This window comes from Canis aureus, chromosome 9 (genome assembly GCF_053574225.1).
Source record: "Canis aureus isolate CA01 chromosome 9, VMU_Caureus_v.1.0, whole genome shotgun sequence".
NCBI lineage: Eukaryota > Metazoa > Chordata > Mammalia > Carnivora > Canidae > Canis > Canis aureus.
In genome coordinates, this window is record NC_135619.1 from 64,638,262 (window position 1) to 64,657,430 (window position 19,169).

General features: G+C 48.6%; 1 protein-coding gene across 2 annotated transcripts in view; it reads right to left on the bottom strand.

The window, feature by feature from the left end:
- NRDE2 (NRDE-2, necessary for RNA interference, domain containing) overlaps positions 1-19,169 on the bottom strand; it is a 49,915-nt gene that overhangs the window by 4,601 nt on the left and 26,145 nt on the right. For both annotated transcript variants that reach the window (XR_013386744.1, XM_077910338.1), the window contains exons 5-12: positions 15,617-16,067; positions 14,453-14,858; positions 12,960-13,093; positions 9,997-10,117; positions 7,104-7,279; positions 4,993-5,379; positions 3,297-4,234; positions 2,133-2,271 (exon numbers count right to left, since the gene is read on the bottom strand). Coding sequence is in view for 1 of the 2 variants with exons in the window: in XM_077910338.1 (XP_077766464.1) it covers positions 2,133-2,271; positions 3,297-4,234; positions 4,993-5,379; positions 7,104-7,279; positions 9,997-10,117; positions 12,960-13,093; positions 14,453-14,858; positions 15,617-16,067 (2,752 nt within the window). In the remaining variant the exon portion in view is untranslated. The remainder of the gene's footprint in view (positions 1-2,132; positions 2,272-3,296; positions 4,235-4,992; positions 5,380-7,103; positions 7,280-9,996; positions 10,118-12,959; positions 13,094-14,452; positions 14,859-15,616; positions 16,068-19,169) is intronic.

Genomic DNA, 19,169 nt, shown 5'->3' on the forward strand with positions numbered 1-19,169 from the left:
GCCAACCACAGGCGGGAAGAAATGATACCGGAGGGTGAAACGCAAGCCAGGGGCCACGGCTCCCTTGAGTTCGTAAGACTCCCTTCATCAGGCCCACGGCATCAGCTACCCACCTTACCCTCATTTCTGCCCCGATTGTGCAGCCAGGTGACCAAATTAAAGAACTCTAAGAATCCCAAAAAGAATGGCAATTCTGGGGCGTCCGGCTGGCTCAGTAGGTGGAGCATGTGACTCTGGAGGTCAGGGTTGCCAGTTTTGACCCCCACAGCGGGCGTATAAAGAAAGAGAAAAACTGCAATACGAGCCAATACAACAACAAAAAGGTGTGGCTGACAGGTGACATGCAGAGGGAATGGCACCCCTGACAGCGCCCCCACAACAGGTTTCAAGCGCAGTTCCCAACTTAGCGGGCGGTGCTCAGTGTCTAATCCTTTCTTCTCCCAAATGCAGCTGCACTTCCTTCCATCATTTTTGCAGGGAAAAGCAAGTGAGTAAATACACTTGCGTGTGTGCAGACCTGCAAATGTGTACCCACGCACCCAGGAAGGCGTGCACACACACGGAAAGGCACACATGCACGAGACGGCGCACACACACGCACACACCACCAGCTCTCCGCCACAGGGCCGGCTCCCTCCGGTCCTCCCCCCTCCTCACCAAGCCCTCTGGCCCAAACTGGATTTCTCCACCGGGTTATCAGTGCCTCAGGAGCCAACCCAGGAGGCGCAAGAAGTCACGCACTAATTCGTCCCTGGTCCTACGCTAACTTTTCCAGAAAGACAGAAATTCCTTGAGGGCCCCAGTCTTTTTTTGCCAAGTCAACAAGAATTTTTCTGTCCACAATCCAACCAAACTTGGCTCACGGGAGAGTCCTTGTAAGAACACGGTAAGTCTGTCTCTGCCCATCCCTACCGACGACGACGACAGAAGTTAAACTGGCAAAGGCGCCGGCCTTCCCGGTTTACATCGCAGGGTTTCACGTGCTTACGAAGACTCGCGTGCTCCTTCGGCCGAGCGGCCCCAGCACAGGAGCTCCCGACCGCGGCCCCCGACCAGCAACAGGCAGCGGCCACGAATGCGCCATGACCACTGCCCCAGCATCTGTGCTTCTCAAAGTTTCATTTCACACACAGGCACCAGAACATAAAATCTGAGCTTTTGGGTCTGATGAATAAATGTTAAAAACACACGCTGCTGAGATGCCATGTCCTCCCGGCCACTTGGGCCTTTCAGAGCTCGGGGAGCCACGCCAACGTGGATTCTGACCTCTCCTGACCCCTACCATACTTTCTCTGCGTCTCTACATCTGACTCGGTCATACATTGATTAGAAAAAGTTCAAACACTTTGCCTTGAGATTTATCCACTGGGAGCGTAAGAGATAAGGAAAGTCGGTCCTGGCGTCTGCGAAGTACAACACTGATTAGGGTCACTCAGGTGTGATTCTGCAGCCTTCAGGCGAAACACGCAAGCAGGCCAGGAGACGATGTCCCTGCAAAACCACGCACCTCGGCACTGGACGTATCACAGGAAACACGACACGTCCCAACGCCAGGTCCTTAACCAAACGCAAAGTCGACTCACACAGTCCTCGCGGCCTCCACACGCACCTTCACAGAGTTAAACAGCACCTTCCCACATTCAATCACTACCGTGCTTTTAAGTGAGAGCAAAGCTGCCCTGGGGAGGCCCACTGTCCAAGCTGCATCCTGGGGTGGGTCTTGACTCTAACGACAGAACGGAATCGAGGCCCAGGAATTCTTAGGAACACGTGGCAGAGAATGAAGTTCCCCACCCACCGAGCGCTCTCGGGCCATCTCCAAGCTGCTGACTCGAGGACGTCAACTCCGAGACACAGGAAGCTCTGCTGCATCAAACAGCCCAGTGGTCACGCCTGTCCCTCGACCAGAGCCTCGAGGACAGATGTGACCTGCGCCCCCTTCCCAAGTCCCAGAGACGCGGCGGGACGCCACCACGGCTCCCAGACGGACTAAGCGAGGCTGAGGAGGGGAGGGGGCAAGGGGGAGCCCCTGCCAGCCTTCCTGGGATGTGGCTACTGGACACCAGACGTTCTCACTGGTGAGGAAGCGGCAGGGCTCTGCGGAAAAACAAGAACACGAAACGTTTTCTTACCAAGAAATTCAAATACATTCTCCACAATAAGGGGCACTGGCTGCCGCTGTCACTCCGCAAGGCATTTTCAAACAGGGCTTTGATCCGATGCGTCAGGCCAGTCTCGGGAATCGTGGTGTGGACATCTCTGCCATCCACCCTGCAAGACACAGGCTCCCGTGACCCCGAGCCAGGTTCTCGCCCTACCCAGCGCCATCAGAGGAACAGGTGCGTCAGTGACAGCAAACGTGAGCTCCAGCAGGATCGCTGGGTCAGGCACGGTGCCGCCCGCAGGTCTGGGGGCGCTCGGGGTACAGACACGACATGGCCCCTCCAGGCCAGAGGAAGGCGGCGCCCAGGCTTCGTGTCCCCCAGCAGAGTCGGCCCAGAACTCACACAGCATCTCCCTGCTTCTCTGCCTCACCTTTACTCAGCAGAATGCAGAGCCTACTTGATGGGAAGGAAAGTCCTTTCAGTTTAGGGAAAGTAGAGTAAAACCCCGATAGGAAAAAAAATTAAAAAAAACAAAGTGAAACACTCTTCAGAGACAACTCTGAGTAGTCAGCAGATACCAGGTGAGCGTAGCCACGGCTACGGTGCTCCCGGGACTGCTGCTTAACCTGTGGTCACACGCTGTCAAAAGGGACCCGGAGGATGTGATGCCGTCACCGTCATCCTTAGTAAAGACGACAGAGGCCAGCAGTGAGTTCACACCCCTCTGTGCTCAGCACTTCCCTCGTTGGCCCCTCCAGGGCTGCTCAGCTATTCTTCCCACATTACGGAAGGGAACCTACTAGACCTGATGTGACCTGCCCCGGGCCACACAGCCAGGGAGCGGAAGATCTGAATCTGGATCGTATCCAGGGTCCTACACTGGAGCCCGGGTCTTACCCATTATGCTTTTGCCACAGCTCCTCAGACAGCTGCACACCTGACCGGCAACACCCATGCATCATAAGCAATGTGCAGGAACCCAAACGGGCCATCCCTGCAGCCTAGGGAGACAGCATGGAAGCCCCTAATGAAAGCCGCTGCCACCTGCAAGGCTTGGTCCTCCCTCACTGTGTCATCCTCGGTTACCTGGACACCCACAACAGGTGCTGACCTGTGTTCCTTCCTGGGTCCCGGAGGCCTCACAGGGCCTCTGTGTGTCTGTGGACACACAGACAAGATGTGTGTACTTACCTCTGAACACTTTCCACCAACGTCTTCCTCATCTTCTCGGCTTCAATCGCAAACAACCAAGGCTCCAAGGGCTTGGTAGACCTGGTAATGGCATCGAAGAATCTTCTGGTCTTACTGGCTGTGTGGGACTTACTCTGAATCTGCACATAGGACCTCCAAAGAACCTGGTTGCCCGGATACAACTGCAGGGCCTCCGAGAGTGCCTGCCGCAGGGGAGCCAGAGGGTAAACGCTGACCTTCATGTGGAATCGGAGCAGGCTGGTGTGCATCAGCATGACAGCCTCAAGAACGCTGCTCGGGCTCTGTGCGCTGCCTGCGTCCTCGGGGCTGGAGCCACCGGAGGAAGTGGAGCCCTTCAGTTTTGCGTACACCTGCTCGCATACCCGCACAGCGGCGTCGATCCCCACAGTCAAGTACTGGAAGAGCATGAAGCACTTCACCAGGCTAACGAGGCGGTGACAGGGCGCTGCAGGGGCGGTGGGGGCGGGACTGCAGACCCAGCTCTCCCCCAGACAGTCCTGCAGCGCATGTTCGTATGCCTTCCGAGCTTTCAGGATGTGGACGGCCAAGACTGGCCCAGAGTAGGGCCCGTAGGGACCACTCTCGGTCAGTCTGGTCAGCACGTGGACGGCGCGGGCCGCAGAGGCCCCCCTCGGGTCTGGCAACAGCTCCACCTCCAGCTCGGCGTACAGCAGGCTGAGCTCACACACCTCCCAGTCCCTCAGCTCCCTGCTCCCTGCCGCGCTGAGCGCACTGTCGAACACCTTCCGGGCCTCCTCCGTGTTGCCCAGCAGCCACTCCAGGTGCGCATACTGCTTCCAGAGGCAGAGATTGTTGCGGTTTTCTGGCTCCTTAAGGAGATTTTTGGCTAGTTTTTTGCAGTTCTTTCCTTGCGACTTCAACCTTTTCTTGTTTTTAGTGTGAAGACACCAGATGACCTGGAAGTAAAAAGAAAAGGATTCCCAGGTGCTCTGTGATTTTTAAAGCCATCCCTTTGGACCATCAACTTCAGAAAACCACACAGGCGTCTACACTTCCTTCCTTCGTCACGTTTGCTGAACACTGAGGCTCTCTGAACTCGACAACAAATCTAGATTGTACCAAGGTGACCAGCGCCCCCAAACAACCCCGTCCAGGTTTCCATCCGAAACCTTGATAAACAAGGCTCATATGCTCCAAATATTCTTCTCCAGGGAAAGGTGGCCACCACATTTTATCGCACGCTATTTTCACAATACATGCTGTGTGCGACCTGCAGTTGGAGCCCCCCGAACCCAGGGTGTCAAGGGTCAGTGCTAACTGGTGGCCAGCAGGAGGCAGAAGAGTCCATCCTAGAGGAATTTCTAGCAGGAAGACAGACACGAAGAGCAGGGTAAGTAAGTAGCTTATTTTATCTACTTTAATCAACCCTGAGATCCTCCAACCCCTGCCTAAGCTTGGTTCTTCACACTAACTGCTCCTACAACCCCAAACACCTGGAAGCAGAAGGGCAACCACCATGAACAGCTCCAGCCACTGATGAGCTGCATGCTCCCTGCTTTCCTCCCCTCTGCAGCCCCTCTGCAGGGGCAGCCACACCCTGGGACTTTGGGGATCCCTGAACAAAGTGGTGCCATGGCCCAGTGCTCCGAGGAACACCAAGAGCCCACAATTGTTCCTGAAGCCCCCATATGGGACTGGCGGGGGCCGGAGTTACCTTCGCCATCTCGTACCGTAGCCAGGAGAAGCAGAGCTGAGACCTCTCCTGGCCTGAAAACAGAGGCATCACAAGGTGAAAGATGTTGCGGATGAACTCCTCGCCCTCTCGATTGTGACCCCGGGTCCAGCGCCGGCAGCCCAGTGGGTCTGAGCGGCCCACACAGCTGATGCCAGAAAAGGAAAGGTTGAGAGAAGTCAACGGCTTTTCATCATAAAACCCATTGTCAAAGATGCTGTTCTCATCCATGGCCAGGTAGAGGCAGGAGGCTGGGGGGCTGAGGTCAGAGGGCACGCCCAGGAACTGCAGAAAGGCTGCGACCAGCTGAAACCGAAGATCTGGGCTGGAGAGCTGGATCAGAGATGGCGAGATGTCATCGAACAGCACCTGCGACACAGACAAGGTAGAGTGACCCTCTGGGAAGCTGGGGTGGTTTACCTCGCCAAGCAACAAGGCTTCTCGACTTTCCCCAGGGCTCCTTTCACACGATGTGTGAACGATTCAACTTTATTCAATTTAAAACTTTAAACAGACAAGATCTAGGTTTCCCCGGCAAGATGCAAAAAAGCCAGAGGTTTTTTTCCTTGAAAGGCCCTGGGGAGCCAGAGGGGAGCCTGAGGGAGGCGGGGGGGGGGGGGGGGGGGGGGGGGGGGGGCGGGGGGGGGCGGGGCAGGAAGGGGGGCCTAGGGGAGCTGGAGGGGACTTGGCACCATTCTCACACTTCCCAGAGACTCTCAGGAGAGAAGACTGTGAAGACAGGGCTTAAGCCAAAACCTTCCAAAGGAGCCTCACAGAAAATCTAGGATTATGCTCACTTCTGAAAGCACGCATAATTGCTTTTATAGTTACTTGGATAAGTTACAACCCCTTAAAACTCTTTAATAAGATAGAAGATAAGAATTTTATCATTTGAGGGCACCTGGGTGCCACAGGAGGCAATTAGACTCTTGATTTTGGCTCAGATCATGATTTCAAGGTCATGAGATCGAGCCCCATATTGGGCTCCAAGCTCAGGGCAGAGTCTGCTTGGGATTCTCTCTCCCTCTCCCTCTGCCCTCTTCTTTCTCTAAAATAATAAATAAATAAATCTTTTTTTTTTTTTTTTTTTTTTTTAGCAGTTTAGCACTGCCTGCACCCCAGGGTGTAATCCTGGAGATCCAGGATCGAGTCCGTCAGGCTCCCTGCATGGGGCCTGCTTCTCCCTCTGCCTGTGTCTCTGCCCCCCACCCCCCACCCCATGAATAAAGAAATAAAATCTTAAAAAAAAAAAAAAAAACCTTCTGGTCTCCAAACAGGATCTCTTCTCTTTATTTAACTAATGCCAAATGTCCAGAGCCACTGGCCACCAGACATGGAGTAGCACAGATCAAGTCACTCAATGACAGCAAACAAGATAATGTAAGTGAAGTGCCTGATGCACAACAGGTGCTCAGTAATGCAGGTTCCTTCCCCAGCAAGACAAGCCGTGTACGAACTCTTCCCAGGATGGCCTCCCTGAACAGTTCCTCCCGTCTCCCCGGTCAAATCTATCTGCCCCATCTCTGAGAATGCACAAGCACGGTGGGGAAAGTGCATACAGCTAAATAACCTCGGACAGGGATACCACTTTAAAAAAAAAAAAAAAGTTTATTTATTTATTCATGAGAAACACAGAGAGCGAAAGAGAGGCAGAGACACAGGCAGAGGGAGAAGCAGGCTCCATGCAGGGAACCCGATGTGGGACTCGATCCCAGGACTCCAGGATCACACCCTGAGCAGCAGGCAGACACTAAACCACTGAGCCACCCAGGCGTCCCAAGGGATACCACGTTTTTAAAACCCTGAGTCCTCAGGCTTCCTCGAGAAAAATTCTCTGAATAAACTGGATGACAATCTCCAGAGGAGCCTACCCTCCTCCTGGGTACAGGAACCAGCTGGTCAAGTCCCCCTGTGCTCCCACATCACCAGTGGCCGATGAAATTTCCACAGACAAGAACAGGAGTGAGCAAACATCCCCCAAGCCAGGCAGGTGCTCTGAGAGCTCAGCAACCTTCCTTCAGGTAAGCACCCCATGGAAGTGGGAGAAGGTAGGGACCCCGCAGCTGCCCTCCCTCCCGGGCTGGGACACTTACCTGTCTCTCAGGGTCCTCACAGTCTTCCTCAGTTTGCTTCTTGGACTTATCAGGGCGCCATGGCCGCCAGTGCCTCTGGTCTCGGGACCGCTCGGCGGCAAGCCAGATCTGCCACTTGGGCAGGCTCTTATCTCTTATTTCCTGGTCCTCGTCTTCTGGTTCATCATCCTCATCATCTAGGCAAGAATAAACCTTTTAGCTCACCTCACCAGCAAATAAAACTGTCACTGACACCCAATTGGTCTGCTGGTCTGGAGTGGGCATCTGCAGTGCCAAGAGGAGTAAGACAGGCCTAGCATTCTGGGACATGCAGGGGTTCAAAGGCATTGAGGGACCCTCCCATCATGAATCACGTTCCCAAAAACCCCTGGCAGATCACTAATGAAATCAGATGATTTTTAATGCTATCACAGCAATTAACATGGGAACACACATATCCTAGAGCAGCACTGTCCAACAGAACCTTTTATGACAACGACGTAATAGGTATCTTGCGTGTCTAATATGGCAATCAGCCACCTGTCACTCACTGGACACCTGAAATGCAGCTGGCAGCAGAACTAAATCTTAAATTTTATTTCATCTTAATTAAAAGGCTGCATGTGGCTAATGCCTCCCAATCCTGGACAACACAGTTCTAGAACGCCAAATGACATGTTCAGAATGGAAGAAAAGTCTTGGGTCTTCAGTAAAGTTCAATATTTACAAATAAGGGGCAGCCCAGATGGCTCAGTGGTTTAGCGCTGCCTTCAGCCCAGGGCGTGATCCTAGAGACCCAGGATCGAGTCGGGCTCCCTGCATGGAGCCTTCTTCTCCCTCTGCCTGTGCCTCTGCCTCTCTCTCTCTCTCTATCTCTCATGAATAAATAAAATCTTTTAAAAAAATTTACAGGCAGCCCCAGTGGCTCAGCAGTTTAGTGCCACCTTCGGCCTAGGGCATGATCCTGGAGACCCGGAATCGAGTCCCACGTCAGGCTCCCTGCATGGGTCCTGCTTCTCCCTCTGCCTGTGTCTCTGCCTCTCTCTCTCTCTCTCTGTGCCTCTCATGAATAAATAAATAAAATCTTAAAAAAAAAATTTACAAATAAACAGGGTATATAAAATGGTACAGCTACCCTAGAAAACAGGAGGTCGATTTCTTATAAAATTAAACGTGCACAAAACAAAACACAAAACACACTTTCTATAAGACCTGGGACCTGTATTCTTGGGTGCTGGCACCAGAAAAATGAAAACCCATGTACCCACAAACACCTGTACCCCAGCAGCATTATTCGTAACAGCCACATGCCAGGAACATTCCCAACATCCTGCAGCCAGTGAGCAGCAAAATAAACCACGGTACGTCTACACCACGAACTACTCCCCAAGATAGATGCAACAAATGACAGATGCACGCAACAATTCCCACAGATTTCAGGGGAATGACACTAAATGGGAAAAAAAAAAAACAAAAACTGATCATTAAGAAATTAGAGAGAAAATAGATGTTGGTGAGGATGTGAAGAGACTAGAACCCCTGTGCAGCAATGGCGGGAACATAAAACGGTGCAGCCCTGCGGACAGTACAATGGTTTCCTCAAAGAATCAAAAAAACTACCATACGATCCAGCATTTTCACCTCTGGGTACTTGTACACCTACATTCTCTGCAGCATCACTCACAACTGCCAAAAGGTGAGGCAACCTCAGCGTCCGACAACAGCTGGACGGAGACATTGCACTAAGTGAAATAAGCTAGTCACCACACAACAAAATTGTCTGCTCCTTCTCTGGGGTCCCTAAAATAATCAATCCATAGAGACAGCAGGTGCCACGGTGGTCCTCAGGGGCAGGGAGGGAGGGGGAGCTGCTGCGTAGTGGGTGCAGGTTCCCACTGGGGACGTGAGAGCTGAGGAGATGGACAGATGCTAAGACACTTGTACGAGAGTGTACATGCAGTCAACGCCACGGCACTGTGGGCTCAAAAAATGTTTTTTTCAACGGTAAATTGTGTATATATTTTTATAACAATAGGAAATTGTTCTAAAAAGTCACATAATTCCATTTATATAACATACGCGAAGTAACATGACAACATAATAGTGATAATAGTGATAATATATTACTATATATTATATATTACTATATAATATAATAGTGATGTCCTCAGAGGGGAGCGTGGCGGGGATAAAGGCTACAAGGGACAGCATCGGGGAACTCTGTGCTGATGACTGGTTCTGTATGTGACCATGGACGTGGTTAAAGGAAGCTGCACATGTGATAAAGCCCATCAGTACCAAACATGCGTGCACCTATGTGCTTGCCACACACTGCTGGGGCCAATTTCTGGACTGTGCTTCTGCATCCTGGCATTGGCATGGGCGGGAACTGGTGGGGGACACAAAACCTCCCAGTGTATTTTTTTTTCCAACTTCTTGTACATCTATAAGTATTTTAAAATAAACAAGGAACAGGGGCCTGAGTGGTTTAGTCAGTTAAGCCTCTGCCTTGGGCTCAGGTCATGATCTCTGGGTCCTGGGATCGAGCCCCACATCGGGCTCCCTGCTCATGTGTGTGGTTCTCTCTCAAGTAAATACATAAAATCTTTAAAATGATACATTAATAAATAAAAGAACTAAGTTTAAAAAAAAAAAGTACAAGGAAAATGAAATGTCTTCTGGAAAGAAACAAACCCTCAACAGGATGGAGGGAGTTGAAAGACCCTAAGGGTGAGAGACAGTCTGCTCTCCCAATACATCCACTTAATGCATTTTTGACACTGTGATGTTTCTACAGTGTTCTCAGGGACTGCTGAAGAGCATATACACATAAACAAATAATCATAAAGCTGTGAAAACACATTCCAGAAGAAATAGGCAGAGGCATACACAACCTGCCTGAGAGGTGCCTCACCTGCACCGATGACCACCCAGCCCCCTCGCTCCTGCTGGTGCATCCATGCTCTCCAGCCTCGGGCGCTCTTCTCCCCGGCCCGGGGCTCCCCGCTGTCCCAGAAGGGCTCAAAGAAGTCCACCTGTGCAGGTTGAAAATACAAACATTATTAGATTAACAGGTACAAATCTGCTGAGTCACTGAGCAAAGTATGTTCTGACTAGCAGGAGTGGGACTCACAGGGGGTGCCTGGGGGGCTCAGCCAGTTAAGCGTCTGCCTTCAGTTCATGGGATCAAGTCCCACATCAGGCTCCCTGCTCAGCGCGGAGTCTACTTCTCCCTCTCCCTCTGCTGCTCCCCTACTGCTTTGTGTTCTAGCTCTCTCTGAAATAAACTAAATCTTTAAAAAAAAAAAAAAGAGAGAGAGAGGCTTATGGTTGAAATCTTGCTTGCCATTTGTCTTTCCAGTGTATATGATACACCCTAAGACAGGAAAAATAATGACCTAGTGTGGTAGGCAGCCTCCAAGAGAGCCCCACTGTGACCATACCCCTGCCTTGTGGCATTCACACCTGAGTGTGGACTGGAACTCGTGACGTGTAACAGAATATGGCAAAAGGTGACAGGCTGCCACTTCTGAGAGTGTGTTAGGAAAAGACTGGACATGGTCGAGAAGGGCCTCTAGCCAGGCAGGAGAGGAATGGTTTCCCAGTTCTGACCCTTGGGGACAGGGACACACCCAGTTCCCCTAAAGCCACTGGGCCCCTTAGTACCTGAAATCATATTGTACTCAAGACCTTCTGAGGACAAGGGGATTCAAAGTTTCAACAGGACAGAGTGGGAGCTCTTTAGGGCATGACATCTCAACTCTTATGTTCCTGACGTCTAGCACAGAGCCCAATACAGAGTACAGATTCAACAAATGCTTATTGGCACCAAGCTCCATGTGGCAGGCATCCAGTGAATAAAAGGTCTGCATGTTGAAGCCAGGCCCTGTGATCACACCTCTGCTCTCACACATTGGGGCATTAAGTCTGCTGTGTGTAGTGACTAGTTCAGTGCAGTAATTCCCGGGATGCCCGGGTGGCTCAGTCATTTGTCTGCCTAAGGCTCAGGTCATGATCTCGGGGGGGGGGGGGGTCCCTGCTCAGCGGGGAGTCTGCTTCTCCCTCTCCCTCCTGTTCTCTGTGCTTGTGCATGTCTCTGTCAATTAAATAAAATCCTTAAAAAAAAAAAAAAAAGTAATGTCCTATGGAAAACGTGAACACAGCAATGAATAGGAAAGCAATCGTGTTATCAGTTGACAATAAGGACTTTAAAGTCCTTGCTTAAGGAAAGCTTTTGTAAGAAACCTTTAGAGAAGGACAAGGTTTTCAATGACACGCTGTGGGCTGGGAGCAACAGGAACGTCCAGCCTGAGCCTGGGGAAGTGCCACGCACACCCAGAAGAGGGCTGCATCCAGGACAGCCCCAGGGGCAGGCAACGGTCCTGACACAGGCCCTGTAGCTTGGGAAGGGGAGCCAGAGACCACACTCCCTCTCCCCAGGTCTTAAGCTTCCTGGACAGAAGCGCACTCAAGAAAAAGAAGTGCTGTTTTGTTTTGGTTTTGTTTTGGTTTGATCATTATAACCTATTTATTTATTCTGTAGAAACACAGATCAGACTCTGCCTCTTTTATGCTCTACTACTGTTTCTTGTAACAATGTTTCTTGGTTTTAAAAATATGGAATGTAAAAAAATAAATAAATAAATAAATAAATAAATAAAATAAAATAAAATAAAATAAAAATATGGAATGTCATTAAAGAAAAAGCTTTATTCAAAGTTGTCTTGTAAATGCTTTGAAACAAGTGTTGTTAGTATGCAAAATCTCAAGAGCATGCAGCAGGCTCTGCTGACACTTTAGGGGAGCGACTCCTGAGGCTTCATACTCACAAGCAGTGGCTGTTCGTTCTAAACCAGTCTGCAGGGTCAGCAAAGGGTGGGGATGAAGGCTAAGGCTACTCTGATCCTGACCCCACAACCACACTCCCAAGGCCCTGCAGTCAGCTAAGATTCACTTCCATAGCACAGCATATCCTTAACATAGCAAAGTATGTCTTAAAACAATTTTGTTATCTGGCTTATTATACTACTAATCAAATATATTAATGTTAACCAATACTCTTCAACCCAACTTCCTCTAGAAAAAAATATAATAATGATAAAAATAGTCTTTAAAGGCAATTCATGAAAATTCCACAAGATGGAGATCTTAGCTTCTCAATACCTCTGTAAGTTCACCATAAATTCAGATACCCTATCCATCCTCCACCTGACCCCTATCGCAAAGTAGGAAACCGAGATTTCTTCCAAGGAAAAAGGGAAAAGGCGGCTTTCTTATATGGATAGCTCTGTGATGAGATTTTTTTTTATTGCTTCTACATCACAAATATGGGCAATGTTCACTTGTCATCTAAATGATTCTCACCTCCCCGGTTAGGATGGGTGTTGACAGAGTGCCAACAAGTGCTATTGTCTGAAACTCCCGCAAAGATCTTACATTGTGGAAATGCTAACTGGGAAGATGACCTGAGACCCAGTTTAGAATGTGGAGAGGCAGGAGATGGTAAGATGTGCTCTAAAAGGCATAACAACTGTTTCCTAGTGGAGACAATTAGCATTGAAATAAGGCCCATAAGTAAGAAAACAGGGGGACACAGTGAGTCTTTATACTGGGGGGGAGTGGATCTTTTCTCTCTCCAATTTTCACTACCTTCATTATGGAATTGTCCTTGGATCATCAGAATATTATGAGCAACAGTTTTTCAGCAGGACTGATATAGAGGAGGATATATTTTAAAACTACCAAACCATCTCCCATCATCCACACCTGCCCCCAGAAGAGAAAGAGAAAGAGAAAGGAGAAGGAGGGGGAGGGGAGTGGTGGAGGAAGGAGAGGGGGGTATTGGGGAGAGACGGGTCACAGAACTAGAACCCACACCTGTCCCTTGGTAGGCAGGTCTTTCACGCTGTCGGGTTTGAAGAAGGTGAAGTCCACCATGGCCTGGAACAGAGAGACCGCCTTCTCTGAGTGACCGGCCTGCCGCAGGAAGTGGCAGTGCTGAAGAAAGAGCGCTGAGAACGGGACAGCAAGAGGGAGAATCCTGGTTAACACCACAGAAGGCAAAGAACACAACTTCTAGAAACGTGCACTTCAACACCAAAAACATCTTTTTCTCCAAAATTAGTTACTGTGATCATTTCAAGGCTGTAAAGACGTGTGTCCTTATTACAAGGACTCACTATAGAACTGCAAAGTACCTTTATTCCAATTTTCACACAAAACCATCGTGAAATACAAATATTAATAAAAACTATGTACATTACATAAAAACAAGGTAAGAGGTTGGTCTAAACAGTTATTAAACACTGAAAACTCATTATTGCAAGAAAAATTCTAGGAAAAGCAAAGATTTTCATTAGAAAGCAAAGATCTGTGCTCGACTGATCGCTAGATGGTAGATTCACCAGCAATTTTCACCATCTGTTCCGAGTCCACTGTAAACAAATCAAGGTTCCCTCTCTGATGATTTTGGTTTGTCTGAACGGTGGTACAATTCCATTTACCAAGTAGCACTGGCCATTTGAGCATACCACAAAGGATATCAAATATGAGACTCTATGTTAGTGTGGTAAATGCTTTTTATTTCTAGGGCAAAACATTTACATCTTTAGAATTTAACAGAAACAGCAAGGTTTTGATCAAATATATGCCTGCCGTGCACTAGGCACCGAGCCAGACTCACATGTCAATCTCTGTGAACATGCTCAGTTACCGTATAGAGCAACTATTATATCATCGTTGCTGGGGGAGAAATGGGAGCTCAGGCAGGTTAAGGAAATATGTGAGGTCACAGGGTCCCAAGGGAACCAGGGAAGGGCAAATCCAGGATGTAGGTCAAGTGACATCCTCCAGCTCCTGTGTCACCTGCTGCCTTCTGTACCTCATTACTGGACAAAATTTGTATTCCAGGCTCCTTCAGGACCCCCCAGAAGTGTTCAGGAGTAATGACATGGATAGCTGCCTCTGTGCGCTGACCTGCAGCCATCAGGGCATCCCCATGAACACCACTGCTGGAGACCTGAGAGCAGGTGAGAGGGGCAGGCAAGTATCTCCATAGGGAAGGCCACTGACAGCCACAACAGCCGAGAATTAGGCTCTGTTTCCTCGGTTAATAAGCAGAAAACCTGGAACTCCTAGACCACTGAGGTTTCACTAACTTTTTTGGCTCTAATACCCATCGCTCACCTCTCCCAAGAAGTTGGACACAGAATCTGTTCTAATCCAAAGGCATCCTGATGCTTTTTGTTTAAATCTGTTTTATCAGTTCTGACGTTTCTAAAATACACCAGAAACAAATCTTCATTTTTGACTAGAGCCAAAAGAAAGGATAAGCACCCCAATATAAATGGATCTGGTCCTCAGCTTCTTACCAAACATTGCCTCTTCGGTGCCCGGCAAGGCAGGGTGCGATAAGATGCTGCCATCCTTCACCGCAGACAAGGTGCTCAGGCATTTTCCATAAAGACTGTGGATCTTTGACACGGTGAAGGTGCTAAACTGGCTCTGGCAAAATAAAAGGTACTTCTGCCAAAGGGCTGTATCGTTGGGATGTAAGAATATCAGTTTTTGCCACTCTTTGACCAGGGTGGAGGGCTCCCAGAACTCCGTGCAGAGCTTCAGTTTGGCGAGCTTCAGCTCCACGCTGCTCTGGTTGCTCTCAATGGCCCGCTCCAGGATGGCCAGCTTCTTCTCCAGAACCAGCTTCAGAGACCGCTTCCGCTTCTCCTGCTCTCCCTCCTCGATGGCATACAGGCCAGGGCTTTTCATGACTTCGTCCTCAAAACAAAAACATCAATTTTCAAGTGGAAGTAAGAGAGCCTCAAAACTCCACCAGCACAACAGAGCTCCTTACAAGCCCCAATGTCTATCGCCTCCCAAAACCAATTGTCATTCAGACTTTCTTGATCGCCACTTATTTATCACAGCATTTTTCGGAGTGAAAACTCCATTCCTCAGTGTATCACCTGATACCACGGAGCGTGTATTTCACCTGATTCACCTGTCTGCGCTTGGTCGTGAGGTCATGTAACAATAGAGGGCAGGCAGCTCCTGGAATACTGCTTCTCAAAAGCTGACTTTACCCATAAAACAGCCAAATGTGGAGCAAAACATAACTGTATAACACTATACAATGGTTCAAAAAAAACTAAGTAGGATGAAGACAAAGGCAAGTGTTTCAGAAAGGGAGCACAGAGCTCCCGCTGGGTCACGTGATGAGAAGGCGCATTCTGCACGCTGCTTCTCCCCAGATTCTGTTCAAACGTCACCTTCTTCTAGAAGCCCTTTCTCACTCCCTAGAGGCATGTCACTCCCTCATCCCACACCGAAATTATACCCAAAAGCACTTATTCTTCACATGGCCAACTGCCTCAGTGGGCTTGCAGCGAGCTCAGGGCAGGGCCTATGGTCTAATCGTCTTCAAATGTCCCGGGCCAGGGTCCTCCCGGGGGCCCCAAACTGCTGCAGAACCCATCAGTTTGCCCCAAACAAGGACAGTCATTCCAAAGTAACAGAACTGCAACAGCGCTACTTACCTGAAAAGCAACAAATGCCATCCAGAGCTGAATGTCCCGGGGGTTCTCCCGGACTCTCCTGTTGAACTCCTCCACCTTGGCCTTGAGTAGTGCGCTCTCTCTGTCCGTCTGTGAGTCTGGCTGCTTCGATTCTGGCTCTGAAGGACCCTGTCCTTGTAACCACTGCGTGGTGGACTGATCGTAAATCCCCAGAGGGTTCAACCAGGTTGTAACGGGAGGAACCACCTCATCCAGGCCCTTCACTGGGATAAACGAGATTGGCTCAGATGAGGGAGGTTCGTTTTTACTGCCAACGGCAACTCCATCCATGTTCATTAATACCACACTCTTCTTCGTAAAATAGCGCTCAACGTGCTTGTGCGAAGGCTTCTTTTCCGTGGAAGCCCCCTCCCAGGATATACACTGCTTCTTGGGGTTAATGCCAAGGCAGGAGTCTCCTTTCCTCTTGTATCTTGTATTTGAAAAAGAAAAAAGTTACCGAGGGAGGGTGTGTGCGCTAGATCTACGGGAGTGATGGCTCAGCTCAGCAGGCCTGAGCGCTCATCAGGCGAGCGAACTGCACACGTACTCAAATTCACCTTACCTTCAAACTGTTTCCATTTAGAGAAATATGATAATTAGCAAGGAACCTTTTCTGTGTTTGACTTATTCCTCTAAACACTTCTTTGCTAATGCCTCAGGAACTTAAGATCAGGTTTGTCTTCCAGATCTAGTAATTTCTATTTCCCCTAGAGTTTTGTAAAGTACTGTCTCATATGTCACTGTCATGCTCACATGGAACTGACAAGGCGGGAATCCTCACCCCCTCCTTTATGCTATTCCTGAGGACACTGGAGCCTCAGGAGACAGTGAGTCATTTGTCTCCTGGACTGGTCCCTTTTCCACAATGTGGTCCTGTGTCCCTACTTCAGAAGAAAACAGAGAGGGCTAAGAGTGTATTTTTAATCCTGAAGCAAGTGTGTTGAATAAAATTACATTTGGCTGTTTTCTACTCTAAAGGAAGAGAGACTGGGTTCTAAAAGGCTTGTATGGAGCGTGCAGGTGCCCCGAGAATCACAAACTCGTAACTACTGAATATGTGCATGAAGGCTAAGGGAAATCGTGCACTCTTTGGTATGACTGTTAGACAAACAACCAATTTAAAAAATGGGCAAAGGATGTGGATGGAATTCACAAAAGACAACAGGAAGGGTCAATCAGCATATGCAGAGGTGCTCAACAACACTAATCATGAGGGAAATGCAAATTAAAGCCACCAAGAGATATATATGCCACAACCTGCCAGAATGCCAAAAATTCAATACTACAATACTGAACACCAGTGAATCATGGGCCAGGTAACTAGGATTCTCACACGCTGTTAGTGAGAAGGCAAACTGGTAGTCACTTTGGGGAAAGGCCTGGCAGTTTCTTGACAAAACTAAACTTAGACTTACCCCATGACCCAACAATTCTATTTTAGGCATTTACCCAAGACAAAGGAAACTGCATTTCTACACAAAGATGTGTGCACAAATATTCTCAGCAGCCGTATTCCGCGAAGAGTCCAGGTGCTCATCCACAGAAGAATGGATAAACAGAGGTACGGCCACACAACGGAATGTGACCAGCAGTGAGGAGCAACGAACTACTGACAAATGCCACAATGTGGCTGGATCTCAAAAACATGACACTGACTGAAGGAAGCCAGACCCAAGAGAGCATGTACTACGTGATTCCATTTGTGTGGAATGCTAGGATAGACAACACTAATTGAGGATGGAAAAAAATTAGCACACACTGCCCCTGGGGAGCTGGGATGTGGGCTGAATGGAAGAGAGCAGGGGGAAATCTGGGGAGGGGGTCACAGTTAAGTTCTGTATTTTCACAGAGGGCTGGATCATACAGGCATATGCATGTGTCAAAACTCAGCAAATGAAGATTTGTGTGTAAGTTACATTGTATGTCAGCTGTAAGTCAAAAGAAAAAAAAACAACATCTCTGGAACTCCAGCAGAGGACAGGCTTGCTGAAGTATGCAGTGGGCAGTATTCTGATAACTGGCACCAAAACAGTAAGACGGGTTGAAGGACGGACGAACAGCCAGACACGCGATGAGGCAGGTGCAACAAAATATTAACGGCAGAAAAAAAAAAATTAACGGCAGAACGTAGAGGGTGGGAGTAAGAGGGTTCATTGTAAAATTCTTTCAGCTTATGCTGTTTTTTAAATTTTTCATGATATCATGCTGTCATCGGGGGGAAAGGGCAGGACAGAGCAGCTACCACCTTCTGTCATCTTTCCAGAAAGTTCTGCCCTCACCCCCCCCAACCCCCGGTCCAGACACAGTCAACAGGTGCCTGAGAAGCCGCCCTTCCGGTCGTCACACACAAACTCTTCTTCTCCATCCCCTCCCCCAGGTCCTCCTTGGTCCATTTTAGGAGTCAAAACAACTTTAATGAGGGCTGAGGAGATAAAATAGTGCTTAGAGAGCTTAAACATACCCATCGTTCTGTAAGGAACACACCGAAAGTAGGACTGGTTTTGTTCTCCCCTTAATTACTATTTTATTTTCACTAAAAATCAACAGTATTTCAACATTCACATAATCTCTTTAAAAAAAAAAGTTTACAGAGTTTTCTGACTTTAGAAGTGCATTTTGTAAAACTGATTTTTAACAGCTACATTTTATAACAGATGAAAATGATAAAGGAGAGTCTTACTGATCTGTATCATTAAGTGCCTACTTTCAGATACGTGTGTCGATGTATTTATATGTGTTCACCCACATCTTTTGTTTTTTTTTTTAAGATTTTATTTATTTATTCATGAGAGACACAAAGAGAGAGAGGTAGAGACACAGGCAGAGGGAAAAGCAGGCTCCACGCAGGGAGCCTGATGCGGGACTCGATCCCAAGACCCCGGGATCACGCCCTGGCAAAGGCAGGTGCTAAACCACTGAGCCACCCAGGGATCCCCCACATACATCTTTTTAAAAAAACAGCTGATACAACAGCTTTGAGCTTTCCTGCCTACTTTTGTGCATTTACCCATACTATTCATTTTAGAAAATACCATTTTTACTGGTTTTGAATCAGTCCATTGGAGGGATAAGTCCTAATCTAGATAACACTTCTCTATTGTTGGACATTTGGGTTTTCTCTAATTTACCACTTATCATAAAATCTTAATTGGGCAGAACCTAGGATGTAATTTAATGCAGTATTCCCCCCAATGAAGGCACTTTTCCTGTAAAATCCTTATCAAATGGTCAGCTGGTCTTTCCTGAATAATTCCAGGAGGAGGGAGCCCCACTTTGGAGGTTCAGTGAATGACAGCATATGGATATTTAATTTAAATGAATTCAGCTACAGGAAAAGGGAGGGGGAAGAAGGAGGGGAAAAAAAAAAACAAGAGGGATCGGGTATGGGAAAAGAACATATTTAACTTGAGTACACAAACCTGACCTGAATCCACTCAGCGGCTCTGAGCCCCCAAGTGAGCTGGGCAATAATAAATGTGCCTTTCCTTCAGGGACTTCGATTCACATATGCTCTCATGGTAGCCATCTACCT